Source organism: Dermatophagoides farinae, chromosome 8 (assembly GCF_024713945.1).
Source record: "Dermatophagoides farinae isolate YC_2012a chromosome 8, ASM2471394v1, whole genome shotgun sequence".
Classification (NCBI taxonomy): Eukaryota; Metazoa; Arthropoda; class Arachnida; order Sarcoptiformes; family Pyroglyphidae; genus Dermatophagoides; species Dermatophagoides farinae.
In genome coordinates, this window is record NC_134684.1 from 4,183,091 (window position 1) to 4,198,550 (window position 15,460).

General features: G+C 32.7%; 4 protein-coding genes across 9 annotated transcripts; 1 reads left to right on the top strand and 3 right to left on the bottom strand.

Moving 5' to 3' along the window:
• Positions 1-15: 15 nt before the first annotated feature.
• On the bottom strand, positions 16-3,997 carry LOC124495654 (uncharacterized). Of its 6 annotated transcripts, none has more exons than XM_075733757.1 (3): positions 3,427-3,997; positions 2,545-3,077; positions 16-1,345 (listed from the first exon to the last, which is right to left on the bottom strand). In XM_075733757.1, the coding sequence occupies exons 2-3, from the start codon at positions 3,034-3,036 to the stop codon at positions 758-760; spliced, it is 1,080 nt and encodes a 359-aa protein (XP_075589872.1). In that variant the 5' UTR covers positions 3,037-3,077; positions 3,427-3,997; the 3' UTR covers positions 16-757. The 6 variants fall into 6 exon arrangements, with proteins under 6 accessions (XP_075589872.1, XP_075589868.1, XP_075589870.1 ...); XM_075733753.1 differs by having other exon boundaries at positions 3,399-3,905; XM_075733755.1 differs by having other exon boundaries at positions 2,545-3,105; positions 3,427-3,880.
• Positions 3,998-4,391: 394 nt separating this feature from the next.
• Positions 4,392-8,091, bottom strand: LOC124495683 (transforming growth factor-beta receptor-associated protein 1). Its single transcript, XM_047059102.2, is given in 6 exon segments — positions 4,392-4,821; positions 5,083-5,346; positions 5,675-6,165; positions 6,167-6,331; positions 6,333-7,808; positions 7,911-8,091. Coding segments are annotated over 6 exon segments (2,655 nt in total). The 5' UTR covers positions 8,001-8,091; the 3' UTR covers positions 4,392-4,652.
• Positions 8,092-8,128: 37 nt separating this feature from the next.
• Positions 8,129-13,106, top strand: Synj (synaptojanin). The gene is made up of 4 exons (XM_047059099.2): positions 8,129-8,455; positions 8,840-9,058; positions 9,129-10,234; positions 10,295-13,106. The coding sequence occupies exons 2-4, from the start codon at positions 8,929-8,931 to the stop codon at positions 12,695-12,697; spliced, it is 3,639 nt and encodes a 1,212-aa protein (XP_046915055.2). The 5' UTR covers positions 8,129-8,455; positions 8,840-8,928; the 3' UTR covers positions 12,698-13,106.
• On the bottom strand, positions 12,767-15,451 carry udt (protein undicht). Its single transcript, XM_047059105.2, has 6 exons — positions 15,206-15,451; positions 14,873-15,139; positions 14,713-14,808; positions 14,343-14,659; positions 13,309-14,275; positions 12,767-13,235 (listed from the first exon to the last, which is right to left on the bottom strand). Exons 1-6 carry the CDS (start codon positions 15,246-15,248, stop codon positions 13,063-13,065), a joined length of 1,863 nt encoding a protein of 620 aa, XP_046915061.2. The 5' UTR covers positions 15,249-15,451; the 3' UTR covers positions 12,767-13,062.
• Between the last annotated feature and the right edge of the window lie 9 nt (positions 15,452-15,460).

The following is a 15,460-nucleotide window of genomic DNA, read 5'->3' on the forward strand; positions in this document are numbered from 1 at the left end:
ATTAAATTTTATGAGTTTTTGAAAATAAAATCAAATTTATTAATTTATAAATAATTTTTGCCGGATTAAAAAAAATATAATCATAAATTAGAAGGGAATGTTTTTTTTCAAACAACATTTGAACATTTGAAATTAGGAAAACAAATTAAAATTATTTGGAAAATTCTGCAGATTTTTTTTTCTTTGTATTAGATGACGTTTTTAATCTATCCAAACATTGTTAAATTGAACATGATGATGATCTGACAATTTATATTCGTAAATGGAATGATTATGAATTTTATGATCGATTTTAGTGTAGTAAATGTTCACACAGTAATTAAAGTCCTTGTGCTCGATAAATCAGTTTGTTTGTTTGATTTGATTTTGGATAAAATTATGATGATGATGATGGCACCTTTTGTAATGGAGCGAGAAAGAGAGAGAGAGAGAGACGAAAACATTTTGTAGTGTGCCATTCAGCATTGTCATTCACTTATCAATGTCATCAGTCAAATGTGGAATGTAGTATTGAGAAAAATAAAAACCAACAAAAGCAAAAATAATAAAAACAAGGTGACTGTAACAAATACATATTTTTCATTCTGTCATTGTTGTTGTTCAGTCTTTGTCACCGAACAAAAAATGTCTACCTGTGTCTATATTACGTATAGATGATGATGTGTGTATGTATTCAATATAAAGAAAAGGCCATGTTTAGTCATTGATTGGATAAATGAATGGATGAATGAATGAAGAGTAAAATAGAAAATCCCGTTCACATTTGTTGTATAATTTCATATTTTTTTCTTAAATCAATTTGTGTGCTTTTTACATCCTGTTTTTTACGTTGAGCAATCAACTGACGCATTTCGGCTGCCGTCATATTTAGATTTAATTCACCATTTTGATTGGATACAATACGTTGAGGTGTTGTTGCCGTCGTTATCGTCGTCGTCGTCGATGTTCCATTGGATAATTTTTTCTCTTCAGCAATAATTTCATTGTTATTGTTATTGTTATTATTATTATTAAAATTTGATTCAGAATTATTCGAATGTGAACGATTTGAAATGGGCGAATCCGTTACACTGTTTCGGTTTTTGTTGTTGTTGTTGTTGTGGTTGGAATTTGATGATGATGATGATGAATCGGATGATGATGACGATGTAATACTTGCAGTACGACTATCAATTGTACCGTTATTTTTTCCATTACTCGTAGCAATAGTTCCGTTACTTTTAATATCACCATCATTTTGTTGATTACAGCCCGCATTATTATTTTGTTTTTTCGATAACGATGTTGTCGATGTTGACGATGATGATGATGATGATTTACGGCGATTCAATTCATTTTTATCCGTCTATTTATCATTACATATTCAATTGTTGTTTTGTTGTAGTCGTCGTCGTGGTCGTTGTGGGCGATGATGTCGAATAAAAAAAAACATAAAACAATAGAAAAAAAAAAAAAAAATAGTTTAATTAATCAAGGTGCTCCATATAGATATGTTAAATACACCATAAGCCATCATCACGATGATGATCAGATAAACCAGGTTAAAACATTTCGAAATCAACAAAACAATATGATAATCCCTCAACAAATGTCACGAAACAAAACAAAAAAATCCATGGCTAGACAATAATGACAATAATCAAAAATGGAAAAAAATTAAATTTTATGACAACAAAATTATTATCATCATCATCATTAAAATGAAAATATAGTAAATGACTAACAAATAAACAGATTTATCATCTGATACAAATAAGCAGATAATCATCATCATCATAATGATTAAAAAGGTGATAAATTGGTAAACCTTGAACTTATTGATAAGATTTTTTTTTGTGCAAATTAAGGAAATGTTCCGCTTATACAAAATGTTTTCCCTTTGATTTGTCATTACATTATAATCTATGAATCCGTCAACATAACCATATACAATTAGTCAGCTAATGTAATGGATGATTCGATAGAATTTTTTTTTTTTTTTTTTTTGACAAAAATATTCAAATTTAAAAAAAGAAAAACAAAATCCTACACCAACACGTTATTATCCCATTCTCTAAAAAAAACTCAAATTATAATGGAAGAATGATGATGATAAATCATTGTCAAAGAAATTCAAATTCAAAAAAAACAACAACAAAAAAAAAACTCGATTCATTTTCTATAGTGATGGGATTGTCTATTGTCTGATCTATTGTTATGATGATAGTGGGATGCTCAAAGTTAATGATGCTAAATGAGCAGTGAGATAAATTGAGAAACAACGCCCATCATGGCTCAAAAGGATGAAATATCTCTTAATGATTATTATGCCGCATCACCTAATGCAACGTGGTTTTTTTTGCTGCCTACACAATTCTATATTGCTAATAATAACAATATAAATGTGTCATTAATGACATTGAGTATATTGTCGATTGTTTCTAAATGTCAATCAATCAATCAATCAATCGATCACTCGATTAATTGATTAATTTTGTGAAAAAATTAGGCCAATTTAATTAATAATATGTATGGATGGATGTAAAATTTTTAAAACAAGCTTACCTGCTGTTCTGGATGATCAACAGATTTATTATTACTAATAAGATTATTATTCATTAATGTTGTACGATGTTGTATCATTGGATCCTGTGATGGTAACGGTAATGGCAATGTACCCGGATCTGGCCTTGGTACTGGTGTACGATAACAAACAACATTTGGTTGTGTAGATTTTATGACCATTTTACGTTCACGATACCAACGGTCACCATAATCATCGATGACCAATAATCGTGTTTCATTTGTAATGGATTTAATACGTTCAACAACTTGTCGATGATTTTCATTACAAATATTGACAAAATTCACTTCAATTATTTTATCACCTTCACGTAGACCAGCCAACAGGGCTGGAGAATCATCATCGACTTTACCAATATATTGACCTTGTTTGGTTTTCTCTGCATGCAGATTAAAACCATATCCATTGAAATCTGGCCATTTAATCAGATGACATAAACGTGGACACGGTGCATCATTCGGTATGGTTGACATTTTTGTTTGAATGATTTGTTTATCTTGACTGAATACTGAATCTTGAAAAATAAAAAAACCCACTATAAACTAAAAATTCCCCAAAAGCAAAACAAAACGTGCACAGGATGAAAAAACAAAACAAAAAAAGATAAACAGAAGCACAAGCAAGTGGTAGTTTCAATCACCGGACACAAAAAAAAAACGAAAATGGTAAAACAAAATTAAAAAAAAAGTCAACAAGGGCTCAGCTTACTCAGCATGCATACTCAGAACAAAGCGTAAAATTTTTGCGAGTCGAATCGTGTTAGTTGGCCAAAAGAAGAAAGACGATAAGTTTGCCACTGGACTGGACTGGACAGGGCACACAAAAAAAAACATACAATTGTTGCTGGTGGAAAAAATGTTTACTTGAACAAACTATCACACCATCACCATCAAACCGAATCAAATGCCAACAATCAAACAACTATATGAATTAACAAGAAGAGCTTTTCGTTGTTGTTGTTGTCGTCGTCGTTGTTGTTGTTGTTGTTGTTGATGAGAGAGTTGCTGAATGAATCGTTTTTTTTTTGTTATTTTAGTTACAGCCACCAAAAACATAAATGTATTCTGAGAAACGAAAAACCACCGATCAATGCATCCATGCAAAACGTTAATTTCGATTGTTGGTTGTGATGAGTTTTTTTTTTGGTTTGGTTTGGTTTTATTGTTCGATGTCAAAAACTATCTTTACGTTACGACGTCAATAAAGAGAATGGTCGAATGGATGGCGATGATGCGATGATGTATAACATTATACATCGAAGGTGATTATATTATGTTTGGAGGATGGATAGAAAATAAAAATTTTTTCTCTTTTTTTTCCATCTGCAGATAAATCCGGCTATATATATGATATTTGATGATGATGATGATGGTGAATTGGAAAGTCACTTTTACCAAATAATCCAAAAATTTTCTCTTTTTATCTCTGTCAATAATGATGACGATGATGGTTGGTAACAACAACAAAATGAAAATGAAAACAAACCGACACATACACACACACTTGTTGCATGCACATATATATAATTAATAGGCGCTGATGATGATGATGATGATGATGATAATTGAACAACAGCTACCTATAATCCAATAATCAACCACTACCAAACGAGAAATAATTGTAAATGACGCGCCATATACTAAACCATAGATTGCATAGATTTAATCTCACACATCTCGAACAAAATATCACATGTTTCACATCCACATTGTATCATCAAGTAATATGACAAAAAAAAGCAGATGTTTAGCGAATGTAAATCATTTTTTACTACTTGATAATCAATTTTTACCTGTCAAAAATAAAAACAAATAAATATCAAAAATGGTTTTGAGTTTTGAATTTTTTCTCCAGTTTAATGTTATCCATAAACACAATCACAATCAAAAATAATATCGATCATTTACAATGATTGAAAAAAACGTTTTAAAATTTCAAACAAAAATTGATTGATCCAAATTGGGTCGTTCTATGATTTTTCTTATGGGCAAATTACAAGTGCTGTTGGCTGGCACCACCAATCACTATCCAATCAATTTATCGGGGATAGGAATCTAATTTTTTCGATCAATTTTTGATTTTTCGTTTGTCATTGATCAAAGGCGTCATTATTGTTATTATTATTATTACCAGTAACGACATCATCATTATGATGCAGTATACGGCCATAATAACAGAAATCATGTACAATCGATCGATTTGATGGTATCCAGACAAATTTTGAATCCAATAATTTTGTATGGCATAGAAAACACACACTGATCAGATTCGTATCGAATGTTTGTTTGTTGCCAACATATGTTAGACACACGTCCGTTTGTGTTCATATATCCAAATTTATGATGATGATGATGATGAGAAAATAAAAAAGAAAAAAAGAAAAAAAGTTAATAAAAATATGTTGAACACGATTTAAAATGAAACGGAAATTGCAATGTAAAAGTTGATCGGATTATCAGAGAAAAGGAAAATAATGATGAAGTAAGTATCTAAGCAATGTAATATTAAGTAGGACAAACCTGTTACGATCAATCCGGATCGACTGATTAATTAATCGTTGTTTTGTTTGACGCTGACGTTCGGCCATTGAAAGTGCCAAAACATGTCCAAATGATGATTGAAATTTTGAATTGAATAAACGATTCAAATGATTGGATAGATGCCTATGTATTAATTTGATTGGCCAATCTTCTGGCAATACGGTCAAGGTTTTGATCAAATCGAATCTACATTCTGAATGGTTAAGATATTCAGACAATGGCTTCATCACTTCCGGACCATTCCTATTGCATTGTGTAGAAAAATCAACAATAATTAAATTGAATTTCATGAAATTTAATCAGAAAAAAAGTCAACAAATCAAAAAACATTTTTTCCTTCTGATTCGATAAATTAATTGGCTGGCACGAAAATTAAAAACAAAACGAAAAATCAAAGCCTAATCATCTGTGAGCTAATAGTTGTTGAATTTCAATGACAAAAAAAAATATTGCTTATCAATATGTTGAAGGTAAAGACAATAATCAAGTTTGGCAATCAAAAATGAAATACAAAAATCAATTAAATTTCCAATCAATCACACAAAAGAACAAAAGGTACAGTCGTACTTACTTTCGATATAAATCCAAATAGATCGATAATAATTGCTGATAGATTTGAGATCGATCATCTTCAGGTGATAACGATGATGTTGGTTGTTGTCGTCGACGACCATAATAAACACAATGTTTAAAAGCCTGATTATAATCAAGATGATGATCATTCAGATAGATTTCGAATGCTTTACGATGTTCACCCATTTTTCCATATAATGTTGCCATTTCGTAGTCTAAATTGTTTGCGATTAAATTTTTCAACACAATCTTCTGATCATAATAATCAGATTTCATTAGTAGTTGTCGTAATTTTTCTCTCGTTTCTTCAAATAATCTAGATTGTTGTTCCTCATTCTCTTGTTGCAGTGATAGAATTTCAATGTAGATTATAATTAATGTAGTATGAACTTGTACATTGGTCAATTGCATTTGATCAATCAAATGTTCTAGATAAATGATTAAAGCCTGTCGATGTTGATGAAGAATTCGAACAACAAATTCAGGATTAAGCACAGGGAAATTTATCATTTTCCACCAAAGTATTGGCTATTAAAATCTGTGCTCCTTGATGTTGATCTTGTTCTAGAATAAATTCCACATTATTCATTATTAATTGTGCATTACCACATTCGGTTAACAAACGAATCAATTCACAAAGGCCAGGATAATGGTTCATCTTGAATGGATTTCTTTTCCAATTTTTTCAATAATTCTATGGATTTTTCCATCTGACCTCTTGATGCATAATACAATGCCATATGATAATGGTAATGTTTATCGTTTAGATATTTTTCAATTAATTCGTAATAATAATCATTTTGGCTATCAAAGAATTTTTTGATTGAATTTGAATAGCATTCAATGTCTTCGAAATACAAAAACAATTGAGCCGTTTTGACTAGCTTGAAATTCACTTGATCAATATAATCGGTGCTGGAAATCAAATCGTTCATGTAATCCAAAAGAAACCTATTGATAATACTCGTGTCTAGTTCATGTATGATTTTATCCATCAACAATTGCACATTATCATCTTCGGGTGTTGCAATTATTTTCAATTTTTCCATTAAATTTTGATTCAATTTGAAAATTCGTTCCACTTCACAATGACATTCGAATAGAAATCGTTTGGCTAGATCGAAATTTTGTTTCTTCAATTCAATAAGTCCTGCACGAAATTTTATCGATTCACATTGTTGAAATTCCTGATCGGTCATCATACCTGTTTCATATAGATTATGAAATAGATCTACAGCTTCCTGTGATTTTTCATTCAATAGTAATGAATTAAATTGTTCTTGCCAGGAAATACGATACAGTGAAAATAGACGTTCTTTGGTAGCGACAACAATTTTGCCATCAAAATTATCAATATGTACACCATTTTCAAAAAGAAATTCATCCTTAACTTTTTGATCAATCACACTGATTATCGAAATTGAATTTGATTTCAAACATAGAATATATGGATACGAATACGCAATCTGAGAAACATTTGGTCCCCAGTTGATCGGTGGACGTTCGGAAATTCCTGAAGTTTTAATGAAAACACCTAGATGTGATGGTCCATCGATTAGGAATTCATTGCGAGAAATGTATTTACAAATAGGCATTACATATGTTTCACCAGGATTACTGCATAACAGTTGTGAAGATCCGGTCTCCCAATTGATCATAAAATAATTGCTAGCCGATGCCATACAGATAAAATGGCCATCCATGGCCATCAATAATGGTTGTTCAGAAACATTTATCTCTTTCATAATGTTCATTTTATCTGAATGAAGTAATCCAATGGTGAATGATTTACGTTTGGCCATACAGATTTCTACCTGAAATGGATCCATGGTAATAGGATTTTCATTCAAACAATATGCGAAAACATTGCGTATTCGAAAATTTGAAATCATTTCAAGATTTTCCAAATTGCTCATGATTAACGTATTATCACAGTGACATAGAAGACGATTCAATACGGCCAGTACTTTCAATTTGGAAATGGATTTTTTCAAACCTAAATATTTATACAATGGATTTGCCCTTAATAATGTTGGACAGGTTTTCAATGAAAGTAGTTTCGGATAAAACAGAATAAATGAATCGATTGTGCCAAGATATACATCATGATTGTCAACTTCAATACATGTGATCTATCAGATTTGTTTGGGGAAAATTAAATTTTTATAGAAAATTAAATGTCTCAACAACAACGGAAAAAAAAGACCGGCGGCGTTTCTCTGTCATCAACTAACCTGTATGGAAACTTTTTCGTTGATCTTGATATCGTCCAATAGTGGTATAATTTCAAAACGTCTTATATCGAAATCGTCCGACATTATCATTGATGATTAATTGAATGATTAACAAACAGAAAACACATTTAGTTAACATTAAAAAAATATTTGATGATCAAGGATCCATCAGCTGGCCAGCATCCAGATCCAACATGAATATATACTGATAATGCCCTCTATCGATTGAACTCGATCGCTTTCTTGGTCGATATGAGTGGATTGTTTGTGTTTGTTTAAATTTTATATGCTGTAATCAACCAATGTATTTATTGCCAAGGAGAAAATCATCATCAAATTGAATTAAACGAGATCGGTGTTATATGGCATTAGAAAACATGTCTTTCATCAAATGAATTAAAGATAATCTCAAAACAGTTTATTATTGCCATCATCATATATATTTGCCTGTGAGCTATTCATATTGGATCCATTGATTTGAATTGAAAACATCTTTCGTCAAGTCATCATATTGTTTCTGGAACATAAATAAAATCCACTTGAAAGTATGTATTTCATTCATTCCGTTCATAATCAATGATTTAGTTGGTGAGAAAAACAAAATTTTTCATGTTTTGTTTGGTTTATTTTTTTTCTAAATTTCTGGATGGGAGTTTTTCATCAAAAACTCTTCCTAGTCTTTTGATATAATCATATAAATCAAATTTAACCCATGATAATTATTCATGCATGTTCAATAATTTGGTTGTGAATCGCATCAAAATAAATGTTGGCGCATGATCCAGGAACTAGATACATAGACATGTAGAGTGATAGTTGTAGAGGATACCCTGGACAAATGAAATCACCATCCATAAACAAACAAATTCATAGAGATACTCGTTGAATTTTTCATGTTTTCATTTATCTATTTTTCATTTTTTGAATAGAATCCTAAAACCAGATAAATTGAACAAAATTTTGGATGGGATCGACATTGTTGATGCTGTATTTTTGAGTATTAGAACGGTGAATTAGGATGGTTCTTGGTAAACTTTTCCGTATCTATCACAAGACCGATAAGAATAATGTTTATTCCGTACTTTTGGAGAATAAAAATGATCGTTCAGAAACGTTACTGTTTGAATCCGGTGCCATCGGTATTCTTGGTAAATTATTGTGGTTTGTAATTGAATAAACATTTTATTGAAAATTTTTTTTTTTTTTTTTGATAAACAGCTGCCCATGAAAATGAGGCCGTAAAACCATTGTATCATATTCTGGTCGATGTTTATGGTTGTCTTGGTGTACTTAACCTAAGTGTTGGTGATCAAAATTATCTCTATTTAGTCTGTGTGTCAAGTTGTGTTTCTATTGGAAAAATTCAAAATGCCGAAATATTTTGCATTACTGAAACAACATTCATTCCATTACATGCTCAACAAGCCGATTTAGATCGAATTCAAGACATACGTAAGATTCTAAATGCACAAACATTCTATTTTTCATGGTCATCACCTAATCAACAACAACAAAAATTATCGAACAAATTCGATTTGACCATTTGTTGTCAACGTTCTGAACGGATGAATGAAACGGATAATCGATTTTTCTGGAATCGAATGTTTTATCCATATTTGAAATCATTCAATGTGAATACGGATAAATGGCTATTGAAAGCTATGTGTGGTAGTGTTGGTATCAACACTGTATATGTTGGACATCAACAAGCCAAAGCTTGTCTTATATCACGATTAAGCTGTGAACGTGCAGGTACAAGATTTAATGTACGCGGAACTAACGATTATGGTCATGTTGCCAATTTTGTCGAAACTGAACAAGTGATTTTTCTTGACAATAATCATGTTGCATCTTATCTACTTGTTCGTGGTTCGATTCCATTGTTTTGGGAACAGACGGGCGTACAAGTTGGAACACATAAATTACGTGTATCGCGTGGGAATGAAATCTCACATCCAGCATTTGAACGTCATTTGGCTATGGTACAATATCTGTATGGGAAACAGGTTATCATCAATCTGGTCGGCAACAAAGAAGGCGAATTCACAATAGGATCAATGTACAAGGCTCATCATAAATCATCACGTTTTCGTGATGATATACCATATATCGCTTTCGATTATCATCATTATTGTTCTCGTGGTCGCGAAGAAAATCTGGTTTTAATGCTTAAAGATCGTATTAAAAAATATTTCGATGAATTTGGATTCTATTATTCGCTTGGTAGTGATGGAGAAAAAATGTATCAATCTGGTGCGTTTCGTATCAATTGTATTGATTGTCTGGATCGTACGAATCGCGTTCAAACGTTTCTTGGTCTTGAGGTAATTTTTTTTTATTGTGTCATGTCATTCATTTCGCTAACCATGATTTCTGGTGATTAGATGCTAAAACAACAGCTCAATGTATTACAGTTGGATGAAAAATCAACGATCGTAAGCCGATTTTTTGAAGTATATAAAAATATGTGGCAAGCGAACGGTGATCAAATTAGTCGTATCTATGCTGGTACCGGTGCTTTGGAGGGAAAATCAAAAATTCGCGATGGAACTCTATCCGTTGCTCGTACCATTCAGAACAATCTGTTGGACACAAGTAAACAGGAAGCATTCGATATGCTATTGACGGGTAAATCATCCAGTGCGGATTTTATGGAAAAATTTCGATCTCTGTTGCCCAATCATTATCTTCATTTGCCTTCGAGAATATTAATGTCTATATGTGATCGACATTTCGAATTTACGACTGTATCAGAAATTCGTGTGGCTGTTGGCACATGGAACGTTAATGGTGGAAAACACTTCAACAGTATCATCTATAAGAAAAGTGATCCACTTTCTGATTGGCTTCTTGATTATAATCGAAAAAGTCAACGAGTAAATCAAGTGAACATACTGGACTTGTCATTAGATGATTCGTTGAGTTCATTGAAAACTGATTCACCCGATTTATTTGCCATTGGTTTTGAAGAGATTGTCGATCTTAGTGCACAAAACATTGTTGCAACAAGCACAACCAATCAAAAAGAATGGCTAACTGAATTGGAAAAAACTTTATCTCGTAATGAAACATACGTCTTGGTTACCTGTGTCCAGTTGGTGGGCGTTTGTCTGTTTCTATTCGTTAAACCTAAATATGCCAGATTTATACATGATGTATCGACCGATTCGGTAAAAACGGGTCTCGGTGGTGCTGCCGGTAACAAAGGTGGTGTTGGCATTCGTCTTCGTCTTTACAACTCAAGTTTATGTTTCATATGTTCACATTTTGCTGCTGGCCAAAGTCAAGTGAACGAACGGAATTCTGATTTCAAAGAAATATCAAGAAAAATGTTCAATTCAATTGGAAAAAATCTTTATTCACATGATTTTATTTTCTGGTGTGGTGATTTCAACTATCGTATCGATATGCCAATTGATGACTGTAAACAAATGATCATGGAACAGAAATGGGATCTTTTGTTGGAAAAAGATCAATTAACCTGTCAGCAAAAAGATGGCAATGTGTTTCGCAATTATCTTGAAGGTCGGATTAATTTCGCGCCAACCTATAAATACGACGTGAACAGCGATGATTATGATACTAGTGAAAAATCACGAATTCCTGCATGGACTGATCGTGTTTTATTCAGAAAATTACAACCGACACGATTAGATGAAAAAGAAGCCAATAAACTTGATTATGGAGAGATTGTTTTCTATGGCCGTGCTGAATTGAAAACATCTGATCATCGTCCAGTGATTGGAGAATATAAAATCGAAATTTTGCATGTTGACCCAACTAGATTATCTGATGTATTCTGTGATGTAATTGCCAAAACAGGTCCTACAGATGCTACTGTCATCATCAAAGAAATCGATGTAACAGATCCATCGAAATCATTTGAAACAATGTACATTGAAGAATTGGTGAAAAAAATCAATGAACAAATCGGGCCGATTATATTGGCTGGATTCGGTGATGATCATATGCGAGTCACATTTAAAGATGGTGGCAAAGCTATGCAATTAGTACAGATGGGAACATTCAATGTTTTGGACAGGAAATTTCAGGCATCATATAAAACACCGAATTGGATTGAATTGACCGAAGAACAAATCAATTATGGTGTCTGTAATACCATACCATTAACGGAAAATAGTGTCAAATGTGACATTGATGAAATGTATGATTATGATGTACCAAAAGTAATTAGTCCAGATAGTCCCGATGTTGAACCAATTATTGAGCCGATCATCAATACTTCAACGACAAATTATCATTCACACCCATTACGTCCACCACCACCAAAACAATCAAGTCTGGAAGGAAAAGAGGAAAAGAAATTGGCACCAGTACGGCCAGCACCACCTCCACCAAAGAAATCTTCGAACAAAGACAAACAAAGTATTGATGATATCTTAACAACATGCAACAATGATCATAAGTCCACAAATGAAAAACCTCCATCGGTCCAAAGAGCTTCATCCGCTTCTATTGTTAGTCAACTACAACAACCTCTTTCACGACCACCTCCAGTGGTTCCACCACCGCCACCGCTTTCATCATTAATACAAAATAATGTAAATCACAATGATTACGATGAAAATGATGTCGAAAACGATGATGATAATGATTATGGCTTAAATTATAACGAAACGGCTATGCCTAATATACCTGCACCGATTTGTCCACCTCCATCAACGAATCCGCCACCACCACCACCACCATCGATACCGGCACCGATCGCACCTCCAATTCCATCACGACGGCCACCACCACCAACAATTCCTCCACGTGGTAATTGATAATTTGAACTATTTACTACTAGTCACACCATATTATGAAGCAATATTCAACTATTATCCATCAATAGGTAACGAGACACATACACACACGCATATTGTATTCATTGTTTGTGTTTTTGTCTGATATAAATATTCACCTATATAACATTGCCATTGTTATTGATGTTTGATTTATTTTATTTCGTGAAATTTAAATAATTCTCTCTCTCTCTCTCACATTTGTCATCAAACATATCTAAGTGATTGTGTGTGTGTGTAATTCATGATTGTTTAGATTTATTTTTTTTTCTTTTCAAATAATTTGTTTGTTATTATTTCAGATGATTTATATGATGTAATTCATAACTTACAGATTGAATCAATTATTATATAAGAAATGATGAGATAAATAAAAATGTTTGCAACCAAATATGATGATGATGATGATTAAGGAATGAACGAATTGAATTTGTTGCCATTGGTCGTAAAATGGTTACATGATCCTGTGCACTTTTATATGGATTCGAACCATCATCGAAATACAATGGACAATCATCGTCTATATGAATGAATGAAATAAAATGATTATTTGTGACTGAATCGTTTAATAAGTTAGCCATTAATTCACTTACGTTCACGTTCATATTCAGTCATTTCCAAAGCAACTTGTGCACCTTCCACTGCATGTCCACTTCGTACGTCTTGGCGAATATGACAGAATGCGCCCACAGACATTGACATCAGAATGACATTTAAATCGGCTCGTTGATATACCCAACAACGATAACGGCTATATGCATCCAAACTATCATATGTAATCAGATAGGATTTAAGATTCTCCTTCCAATAAGCGATACATTGCATCTGATAATCTGGTTGACTATAAATGTCGACCGGTAATCCGAATTGATCTACCGATAAACAATAATCGGCATCTATTTTGAGAATCTTCTGATCACTATCACAAACGGAAAAATCCGAAATATTTGCTTTACAGTAAACGTTTGGCCGAGGAAATTGAGTGACACCACCCCGAATACGAGTTTCGAAAAGAATATCACCCGTTTGTTTAAAGCGGAATTTTCCCGCTATAGGACATTCAATTGAAACAGGATTCTTGGCAATCAATATGTCATATTTCCATTGTTCTTCTGAATTGAACATTGTCCAAGCACAAACGGTTGAAAATCGATCCATAATCATTGCCTGACCTTTACGATATCGTATTACATTGTGGTGACGAGGTAGAAATTCAAAACAGACATAATCTTTTTGACATCCATTAACGCCTAATCTTGCCATTACAAAACGTGAACCCCGTTGTTCTTGGCAAATAAATATTTCCTGCTTAATACGGCCCGTATCTGGACGCCATTTTTCAACCATTGTTGTCGAATTGATGGTAACTTCGGCATCAAAATTGGCGGTATTAACCCAAATGCCGCTAAAATTTTGTGGTAATGTACATTTAGCCTGTACTAATTCCGCTCGTACAGGAAATAAACGTAAACGTTCGGGTCCTTCTTGTGGTGATTTTAACGTATTACATTCGGCTGTAATCGATACCGATAGAAATTGATCATCATCTCGATTAGATAGCTATTTGGTTACAAATATAGTGATTAAATGAAAATTTTTATACAAACTACAAGCAAATGTCACTTACGAAACATCGATATTTTTCTTCCATTCGAGATTCACGTGAATTAACAACGGCAAAAAAATGATTTTTGCCCACATACCAATCACCCAGACATTTATATTGAACCTCAGCATCTTCAGTTTCTCGCATGTTTACACATTTTCGATAATTCATGATAAATTGCTGATTTAGATTGAAAAATTGTGTACCCGGTTTTTGGCATGCAGTAATGTTTGCCTCTTCATGAATACATTCACCGGTGAATTTGAATCGATTCTGATAGGCGAAATTCCATACACCTTCTAAACTTGAACGGCAATTTTTTCCCGAAGGATTTGTTGCTACGAAAAAAAAACAAATGAAAACTTTTACCAATCATTTTGATCAAACATACAGAACATGGTTATCATTTCTTGATTATTATCCAACGAATTCTTGCACATTGAATCATAGTTTGGCATTACGTTTGGATTATTTTGCAAACAATTTGCTATAAAAACAAATTGAAAAATTGATTATAAAATTTTCAAAACAAAATTGTTCAAACGACCAACTTTCAATTTTTTCCATAACATTCAATGTTCGTATCAGAATTCGAACACATGAAAGACAATCGGCTTTTTTGAGCAGAAAAGTAAAATTATCATAGCTATGAGCAACCATTTCCATACAGAAGCCACGATCAGAGAATTCATTTTCGGAAATTCTTGTCAACACGTTTTGGCCATCTTCACGTGAAAACCATTCACCACGTAATGTGGTCGGAACAATACAACGTTCATAACCATATTGAGCAAAACTTATAGCTGGAACCAATATCACTGTTGTTCAGGAATACAAAAGTTGTAAATAAATACCGTTTTGATATGAATTCGATTGAAACGAACCTGTGATTATGATTCCGACAATGGGCATTTTTTGATTTGGCATCGTTTTATGAATAAAATTTCTTGTATCACAACATACTGTCAAACAATTTATCCATCAAAATGGCCACTCACATTGAAGCTGATGATGGTATTAACAACCTGTTCATCTAAGAATACACCTGTGGTGTATTAATGGATTCAATGAATGAATGAAAACTGGTCACGAATTTTGGATGTGTAGAGGCTTAGCAAATATTTAATTTCAATGAATTT